Raw genomic sequence first — 9,989 nt, 5'->3', positions numbered from 1 at the left:
TTTCCTCCTCTCTTTGCCTTCTCTCTTTTCCTCTAGTTTGACATTAAATTCTCCTAATTGGAAATGTCAGTGGTTTACATGTTGATCCTCACTAACTGTGCTTGTGCTTTGTTCTCAGACCACCATGGCTGGTTCAACACCTGCAAGACTGAAGGTGATTTTAGGAGAGAACAACATTGAAAAGCTGACTCTTCCAAATGGCATCCCAGAGTCACTTGAAGACCTTCTCAGCACGATAAAGACTACCTTTTAACCCAAAGGTAAACTTCAGACTGCAATACATGGACCAAGACTTTGGCAACGACTTCTTCAATCTGAATTCTACCACCGAACTTCGGAATTTGGGGACAATCAAAGTGATCCACCAGCAAACAAATCCACCTTTGATCAGTGCCGATCAGTCCACTTCATCTGTCTCTTTCATTTGAGTCTGATGACGGTATTTCGGTGGCATCAAATGACACAATTATCCTCTCATCCCCTGAATCTATGTCATCTCGAACACAACAGTGGCCAGAAGACTTTGCAATTCCCCAATTTTCATATGACACAGAGCTACAGCTAGAGAGGGGGAATACTGAGTACCGTGTGAGCCAAAAAATGTTGACTTTAAGCGCCCGAATGCTGTCTGATATCCTGAAAAGAGTTGCAGAAGAAATTTACCGTTACAAGGCCTATCCAGAGGATGCACATTTCTGCGCAGCTGCAGAGGCCCTTATCAAAAAGCACCCATGTTTGAAAGAACCTGGATCATTCAATGGCTGCTACGGTTGGAAACAACGACTGAAGTACAAAATGGCAAACTACAGGACCCAGCTCAAATTACAGGGGTGTCCAGAGCTGTGTGTAAACTCACTGAAATCTAAAGCTACTACAGATGCTTTCCCTGCTAAAAAAGTGAAGAAGCCAAAACGTTCTGAAGCTAACTTTTATCCATCCTTTCCTACTGGTGAGACTCTGGACAGCATGGAAAAAGTGAGACTAGAACTTCTGACAGAGATCGGGATAAGGGACAATGAAAGGGTCATCGCAGACAAAATGGCTAACACGTTTGCCTACAGACGACATGAGGTGGTAAACCAAGAACCAAGCATTCAGGAACTGAAGGACAGATGGCCTGCACTCTTCACACAGAAAGAGGTAAGAATGGAACTGAAGTGATCGAAGTCTGTATGCTTCAGGATTTATTGCAGTTAACTTTCATGAATCGGTCATAACTTGATGTGGTTGAGATTTTATAACACTGAACTTAATGAAAGAATTTACATTTTGAATTCCCATATATGTTGTACTTTTTGGGATATAGACATTTTGGCATACAATCAGTTTCAGCATTTTGTTCCATAATACAATATCTACTGTCATTTGTGTTTTGTTTTTAGATAAATACAGAGTTCCAGAGGCTCATGGCTGTTCCTCTTGAGTGGAAGTTCATGGCCCAGTTAGACATGCACTCAAGTCAGCTGATCAAAGTCATACGTGCCAAAGGAGGAGCAACACGCCAAAAGATTGCGAACATCATGGACACATTGGACCAGGTAAATCTGTACCATCAAACAAGATACTTCGTAACTAAGAGGGCTGTCAAAATATATCTGAATTCTTCATAAAGACAATATGGGCAGGCCAATGCTAATCATGGCTTTCATATGCATGAATGTTTTTAGCGACTCAAAAAATACACCACTGAACTCATCCCCTTTTCTTTTTGTAATGAATCTCTGGGCTTGTGAATTACTGTTTTTAAATAAAGTACATGTAAGTTAAGCAATAAGAGTAAGGATGTCTGTCTTATGAAATTTAGAGTTTAAAATTAATCAACATTTGTTGTTCTAGACAGTGGACATTAATCATCGGAGGGAATGTGTGCTGAAAGCCCTCACCATCTTCCTGGGAGAAGATGCAGATGGCCTGATCAAGGAATACCTTGTAAGTTTCAACAGTTTGTCAGAACATCTTGTCAAAGGGACACAAAAAAAGTTAACTGTTAGAACAAACATAACACGTGAACCATAGTTGGATTGCTGACATGTATTTATTATCATGACCATATTGGACATTATGTAATTCCCAGCAACAACACATTACATATTGGATTGACTTTGTTTTAAGTAAGACGGGCTTACTTGATTATTTAAGTTCAAAGGAATAGTTTGACATGTTGGGAAATCTTATCTTTCTTGCTTACAATTTGATTAGAGTCAGATTGATACACCTCTCTCTGCTGTTTCTGGTGTGTGATGACACCCAGCCAAGAAATAGCCCAGCACATAACACATATTGGTACATCACCCAAACACTTAATCACAGTAAGAAGTGAGGCTAATGATGATTTGTGTTTGTGTCTTGTACCCCTCTGTAGGACTGTGGAGCAGATGATGTTCAGAGGGACCTGGAGGAGGTCACCATGGCAGTGTATGTGATTCGGAAGGAGGGGGAGGGACTGCAGGAGCCACCTGAAGACATTGGCATTGTCATTGAGGGTGTGGAAGTGTTGCATGAACTAACTTCGGTTGCCTCAGCTTGTGCCCTGCTTCTAGGTTTGATCTATGCACTCAACCTAGCTTATCCAAAACCCTTTCGCTTCACTTTTGAAGTGCTCCAAAAAATCTTCATGCAGCTTGATCAGCACAAGATGTCCCCCAAAGTCCAAAATCTGTATATCAAACTTCAAAGCTCCCAGTAATGGCACAGAACAATGACCAACAAATGGCCTTGTGCCATAATGCGAAGGAACAACTGTGTTTGGACATATAGCATGTAAAATATGTAGTCTCTTTTGGATGTTGGGCCTTTTTTATGCTCCAAGAGACCTCAAACCCTAATTTAATGTGCTTTTATACATACTTTGTATGGTATTTTTATTTATTTTTTAATTTTTTTTTCAGACATATTTGCCTTCGTTTCAAGGGAAAGGTTGCATTTCAGGTTTGATGTGCTCAGTTATACAACAAACTGTTGTGACATTCTAAAACTCTAAAGGAGTGTTTATATTTTTTCATCCCCATTGGTCAGCTACACTGTTCAGATATTTATTCATTGACAGTTTCTGAATACTCTTGGGGCACTTTTTCATAGTTGACACTATATGTGTTGAGATTGATATTTGTGTAATACTGTGTTGCACTTTACACTTTGATGACAACTTTGTGGTCCTACTAAGCGTTACTTGCATTTTGTGCATATGTGTTTTAAAAAGGACAAATGTGTAATGTGTTTGACCAAAAGCTGTGTTGGTTGCCATAAAGGTAATACTTTATTACATTTATACAATAAAGCATTTAAAAAAAAAAAAAAAAAAAAAAAACATTGGATTTTGAATTTTTTGAAAAATATTTTCAGCCAACTTAAAATTTTGATTTAAGCTTTATTAAACAAACTAAAATTTCATTTTAGAGTCACTACAAAAAGTAATTTACACTAAACCACATTATTAGGTTAGCAAAGAGCAATATTTTACTTTTGGGTTATGCAAATTATTGGGTTGGAAAAACTGAAAACTTTAAGTTGAAATGTCTTAATTTTAAGTTGGATTAATGCAAAATGTTTATTTGACAACAATTAATTTATTAAGTACATGTAACTTAAATCAGTTGTGTTAATCTAATGTATTAACTTCATTTCAAGGAACTTAATTAAATTTGGTGTTACCAATTGAAATAATTCAATTAAGTTGGTTCAACTATTTTCTTTTTTCAGTGTACGTACGACTCTGGATACTGTAGCTCCTGTGAAAACTAAGGTCTCAAATCAGAAGTACCTGACTCCGTGGTATAATTCTCAAACACGCAGCCTAAAGCAGATGACTCGTAATCTGGAGAGGAAATGGCGTGTTACAAATTTAGAGGATCATCATTTAGCCTGGAGAAATAGTTTGCTGCTTTATAAGAAAGCCCTCCGCAAAGCCAGAACATCTTACTATTCATCACTGATTGAAGAAAATAAGAACAACCCCAGGTTTCTCTTCAGCTCTGTAGCCAGGCTGACAAAAAGTCAGAGCTCTTTTGAGCCAACCATCCCTTTAACGTTAACTAGTAATGACTTCATGAACTTCTTCACAAGTAAAATTTTTATCATTAGAGAAAAAATTACCAATAATCATCCCACAGATGTAATATTATCTACAGCTACTCTTAGTACCATTGATGTTAAGTTAGACTCTTTTTCTCTAATTGATCTTTCTGAGTTAACTTCAATAATTACTTCCTCCAAGCCATCAACGTGTCTTTTAGACCCCATTCCTACAAAACTGCTCAAAGAAGTCCTGCCATTAATTAATGCTTCGATCTTAAATATGATCAACCTATCTCTAATGATCGGCTACGTATCACAGGCCTTCAAGCTAGCTGTAGTTAAACCTTTACTCAAAAAGCCATCTCTAGACCCAGCAGTCTTAGCTAATTATAGACCAATCTCCAACCTTCCTTTCATATCAAACATCCTTGAAAGAGTAGTTGTCAAACAGCTAACAGATCATCTGCAGAGGAATGGTTTATTTGAAGAGTTTCAGTCAGGTTTCAGAGCTCATCACAGCACAGAAACAGCTTTAGTGAAGGTTACAAATGATCTTCTTATGGCCTCTGACAGTGGACTCATCTCTGTGCTTGTCCTGCTAGACCTTAGTGCAGCATTCGATACTGTCGACCTTAATATCCTATTAGAGCAATTAGAACATGCTGTAGGTATTACAGGTACTGCACTGCAGTGGTTTGTATCATATCTATCTAATAGACTCCAATTTGTTCATGTAAATGGAGAGTCCTCTTCACACACTGAGGTTAATTATGGAGTTCCACAGGGTTCAGTGCTAGGACCAATTCTGTTTACATTATACATGCTTCCCTTAGGCAGCATCATTAGAAGACATAGCATACATTTTCACTGCTATGCAGATGACACCCAGCTCTATCTGTCCATGAATAGAGACAGATAACACACACCAATTAGTTAAACTGCAGGAATGTCTTCAAGACATAAAGAGCTGGATGGCCGCTAACTTTCTGCTTCTTAATTCAGATCAAACTGAGGTTATTGTACTCGGCCCTGAAAAGCTTAGAAATATGGTATCTAACCAGATTCTTACTCTGGATGGCATTACCTTGGCCTCCAGTAACGCTGTGAGGAACCTTGGAGTCATTTTTGACCAGGACATGTCCTTCAATGCACATATTAAACAAATATGTAAGACTGCGTTCTTCCATTTGCGCAACATCTCTAAAATTAGAAATATCCTGTCTCAGAGTGACGCTGAAAAACTAGTTCATGCATTTATTACTTCCAGGCTGGACTACTGTAATTCATTATTATCAGGATGTCCAAAAAACTCACGGAAAAGCCTTCAGCTAATCCAAAATGCTGCAGCAAGTCCTGACAGGGACTAGAAAGAGAGAGCAGATTTCTCCTGTTTTGGCTTCCTGTTAAATCCAGAATTGAATTCAAAATCCTGCTCCTCACATACAAGGTCTTAAATAATCAGGCCCCATCTTATCTTAATGACCTTGTAGTACCATATAGCCCTATTAGAGCACTTCGCTCTCGCTCTGCAGGCCTACTTGTTGTTCCTAGAGTATTTAAAAGTAGAATGGGAGGCAGAGCCTTCAGTTTTCAGGCCCCTCTTCTGTGGAACCAGCTTCCAGTTTGGATTCGGGAGACAGACACTATCTCTACTTTCAAGATTAGGCTTCAAACTTTCCTTTTTGCTAAAGCATATAGTTAGGGCTGGACCAGGTGACCCTGAATCCTCCCTTAGTTATGCTGCAATAGACATAGGCTGCCGGGGGATTCCCATGATGCATTGAGTTTTTCCTTTCCAGTCACCTTTCTCACTCACTATGTATTAACAGACCTCTCTGCATTGAATCATATCTGTTATTAACCTCTGTCTCTCTTCCACAGCATGTCTTTATCCTGTCTTCCTTCTCTCACCCCAACCGGTCGCAGCAGATGGCCCCGCCCCTCCCTGAGCCTGGTTCTGCCGGAGGTTTCTTCCTGTTAAAAGGGAGTTTTTCCTTCCCACTGTTGCCAAAGTGCTGCTCACAGGGGGTCATATGATTGTTGGGTTTTTCTCTGTATCTATGAAGCGCCTTGAGGCGACTTATGTTGTGATTTGGCGCTATATAAATAAAATTGAATTGAATTGAACTAGAACAGACACATGCAAGTTTGTCCGTGACCGCAGCCGCGTCGTCAGTGTTTTCTCCAGTCATTGGTCAGCATTATAATATTTGCAAATACATTTGGGTCGGAATCCCCCCCCAGCGCGACCCCGGACGCCAAAACAGTGCCAGCAGAGTGAAACTGAAAAATGGTTTGAAACCGAAAAATGGATTGAAACTGAAAAAAAAAAAAAATTGTAAGCAGAAACAAAGAAATTAGTTTCAATTAATTGTTTTTCGACTATCAATAGAAGATTTTTCAGTACATTTATTTCAGTTACAATATTTTTTTTCGAAGCAGGTGTGTGCTCAACAGAAAGTCCATGCAGTGTTGGGTGAATCAGACCACATTTCCCATAATGCTTAGAGTTCCCAGCTAAAATAACCAATAACAAAGAGTCTCATGCTTAGGGTCAAAGGTCCTTATAAAACACCGTTCTGATTGGTCGCACACAGGCATGTTGCTTTCAGGAACCGTTGGAAAACAAATTATCAATCTCCACATTATAAGACCGTACCAATGAACAGTAGTGAGGCAAAATGGCCGTTCAAAGTCTGTAAAACATATAAACATACTTATCATGTCATGAGTATAACCCATAGAACAATTTGCCATGACATGGGCTTCCGCAAAAAAGTTTCTTTTATGTTGAGCCCATCATGCTTGTCCATAAAAAGTCCTCATAATAACATAAATTGTCCCAATAAGTGGGTTAGAGCTTTCAGCTGCTCTGCTCCCTCCCAGGCTGTGGAGCTCTCTGCCCCCAGAAATAACATTGGTTCTCCCCCAGTTTAAATCCCAACTCAAAACTCATCTGTTCAAATCTTCATTGTTACGTCCCCACATAAAAGCTAGACGATGAGGGTGGGGGACAGTAACAGTTTGAGCCGGGTGAAATGAAAAGAACGCCAGGCAGAGGTATTTAACACAAAATAAATCTTTATTATAATCAAATACCTCAACAATCATATAAATGGTAACAACAAAAAGAGACAGCACCGCTGCTTTAATGATAAATCAGACAGGTCAACCCAAAGAGATAGTGACCACTTCAACAAAGAAAACAACTATAAGGCTTCAACAGAAAAAGACAGCAACGCTGCTAGTAACAATACCGAGGCAGGCCAAACAAACTAATGGAGGCCGCCGTCACTTATGGGAAACCACCGCTCAGTTAAGCGCTACTCACAAAGAGCCACACGCAGCAGGCCATTTCCATACCTAAACCAGTATCACACACTGGCCAGCACAGAGGCAATCCACCAGAAGCCTCTCCCACCGCCACACTGCTCTTCTCCAGCTTATATCACCTCTGAGGGTAATTGGTGGTAAACGAGGGCAGATGAGCAGCAGGTGTGTCCTAAAGGAGAAGGCAGGGGCAGAGAGAGACAAGGGGAGGGGCAAGAAAGAAGGAGGAGGAGAGGGAGAAGACAACACCACGCCCACACACTCCCACAGCCTCACAGGATGTAACATTCATATTCACTGTGAATCCACTGTTTGTTAATTTTATCTTGTGCTTTTGTTTTATTGTTCTTGTTCTGCCATTGTTTTACTATGTGTTTTATCCTATTGTAACGTGTCCTTGGGTGACTTGAAAGGCGCTCATAAATAAAAAAAAATTATTATTATTATTATTATTATTATTAAAAAACATCAAATCAGAATTGGGCTTCAGATTGTAAACAATAATGGATGTACAGAGCTTATAATGATCCTCTGAGCTATGTACACAATCAAAATACACAAAAGGCACATCTTTTTATTGTCCAGTTCAGCTGATGCCCCTTGTTGGGGACCTCTTTTCCTCTCAGTTGTTGCAATGTGAGGACATAGGGTGACCCGAGTGGGGGGCCAGGCGGCACGGGCGGGTTAGGGGGTTAGGTTTAGGGCCGGAATGAAGTCCCTGCATGGGGTTAAAAGGGGTTAAGGTTAGGGAAGGCCTCAGGGCCAGGAGTTTATAATGGGATGGCCATAAAAGGGCCTATACAAGGAAAAAGTGAAGGAAAAAGGAAAAAAGTAAAGAGAAGGGGAAAATTCCCTTAATTGGAGTTACAGCACCCTCTAGTGGGTTGTATTGGGGTTAAGCTCTCACATAATGGCATCTGAAGCCTCCTTCAAGCACAGAAATACATAAAATCAGTCACTCCGATTGGTTTCATGGAGATGCCCCATTAACATGATCATTCCAGTGATCCAACATGTGCTCTGCAGTCTTGTCAGTCCAGCGGAGATTGTCTGATTCCGTGCTCAATTTATCCGCAGGTAGTGCAGCAATGTGCTCCTTTAGACCTGTAATGAAATTGTTTATGTGCAATAATATGTCTTGTTCTGTTTTGGGAAGAGCAGAAGAGAAGTTAATCACTGGGATATAAATGTCAGCTTGGGGGAATTTTTTTGTGCCGACCTCAGCGCCCTTCTCAGCTCCGTTATTGGTGCATTTTTATCCCTCTGACGCCTGTTATTCAGGCCAAAGGATAGAACCAGCTTCTCCACCGGTGTCATAGTCTGCTTTATCTAGATGGATCTCTGCATGGCCCCATCTGGCTCCTGGGAAGCTGTCAATTTGTACTCCCTCCGCTACATAGGGAGGGATCATGCCCACATTGGAGTCTCCGATGATCACCGATGCTTCCTTTGTGTGAAGTCTCCACTCTCTGAGCATTTTCTTTGTGCTTGGGTGTCTTGGGTGTTTGAAGACTTTAAGAGGTAACCCTAGGTAATGAATGATTGTGTTAGTGTACATATATTCAGGGGTGCACATAAGTGGTCCGCAGGTGCGCATGCGCTGTTAAAATAAAGGATACGCGCCAGATAAGAAGTTACAACGCACGTTTGCTTACATAAGATTTTAACTTATGTACGCAAGATAAGGTGAGCTGGCTTCAAACAAATGATTTTCACAGCATATTCTGCACCACATCTCTGTGCGTTCATCATTTCTTTGAACCCAGCTCACCTCCTGCAACCACTTTTCTGAGAATACGCACTTCTTTTGCTGTTTGTACTCCTGCTGACATTTCTTTGGAAGTGGAGGAACACCAAAGTAATTTCTTCGGTGGCTGTAGCTCAGCAGATAGAGCAGGTCACCTACTGATCGGAAGGTTGGAGGTTCAATCCCAGGCTCCCCCAGTCTGCATGTCAAGTATCCTTGGGCAAGATACTAACCCCAAGTTGCTCTCCGATGCGTCCATCGAAGTGTGAATGTAGTTAGAAAGCACTCAGTATCGATGAAGTGCTTGTGAGAATGGGTGTGATTGGGTGAATGTGGCATGTTGTATAGAGCGCTTTAAGTACTCCGAGAGAGTAGAAAAGCGCTCTATAAGAATCATTCCATTTAAAGGAGCTTGCTTCTTCGACATTTTTAAGAGTTCTAAACAAATGTCTGTCCCCCTCCAGAAAATCTTATGTACGCAAACGTGCGTTGCAACTTCTTATCTGGTCTTTTAGTTTGACAGCACATGTGCACCTGTAGGACCACTTATGTGCTCTCCTGCATGTATTTAAGGAAAGAACTGTTTAATGGAGACTGTCAGTGACAGTCAATGCCCAAAAGGTTTTTGTTCAAGCAGTCCTGGCAGACAGCCTCGCTCTTACTTTCCTCATGTTCTCATTTTATTTAACTGGAGTTGATAAATGACTTCATCCACCCATCTAATATGTTGAAAACATCAAAGCAAGAAACTTGCTCACCATGTTTTCTTGATACTGCAGTTAATAAATCTTTCGAGCTCAGTAACTTTAACAATTTATTTCATCAGCATTCCAGTACCTGAAAACATTCCAGCATTTATCGTTGATAAATCTTGTATGAGAAGAAAGATTAAAAGTAA

General features: G+C 40.4%; 1 protein-coding gene across 1 annotated transcript; it reads left to right on the top strand.

The window, feature by feature from the left end:
- Positions 1–435: 435 nt before the first annotated feature.
- Positions 436–2,813, top strand: LOC309701243 (uncharacterized protein). Its single transcript, XM_082525337.1, has 4 exons — positions 436–1,140; positions 1,383–1,538; positions 1,837–1,929; positions 2,363–2,813. Exons 1-4 carry the CDS (start codon positions 490–492, stop codon positions 2,684–2,686), a joined length of 1,224 nt encoding a protein of 407 aa, XP_082381463.1. The 5' UTR covers positions 436–489; the 3' UTR covers positions 2,687–2,813.
- Positions 2,814–9,989: the final 7,176 nt, after the last annotated feature.

Source organism: Aulonocara stuartgranti (assembly GCF_965226115.1).
Source record: "Aulonocara stuartgranti genome assembly, chromosome: 23".
NCBI classification, from domain to species: Eukaryota; Metazoa; Chordata; class Actinopteri; order Cichliformes; family Cichlidae; genus Aulonocara; species Aulonocara stuartgranti.
Note: the sequence above shows the minus strand (reverse complement) of the source record. Positions and strands in the feature narration are given on the sequence as shown.

Bases quoted from the DNA above. Each gene is read 5' to 3' on its own strand.
- LOC309701243 (XM_082525337.1), top strand. From the start codon at position 490: ATGTCATCTCGAACACAACAGTGGCCAGAAGACTTTGCAATTCCCCAA. The intron at 1,539-1,836 runs GTAAATCTGTAC...TTGTTGTTCTAG, and splicing joins TCATGGACACATTGGACCAG to ACAGTGGACATTAATCATCG. The intron at 1,930-2,362 runs GTAAGTTTCAAC...ACCCCTCTGTAG, and splicing joins GCCTGATCAAGGAATACCTT to GACTGTGGAGCAGATGATGT.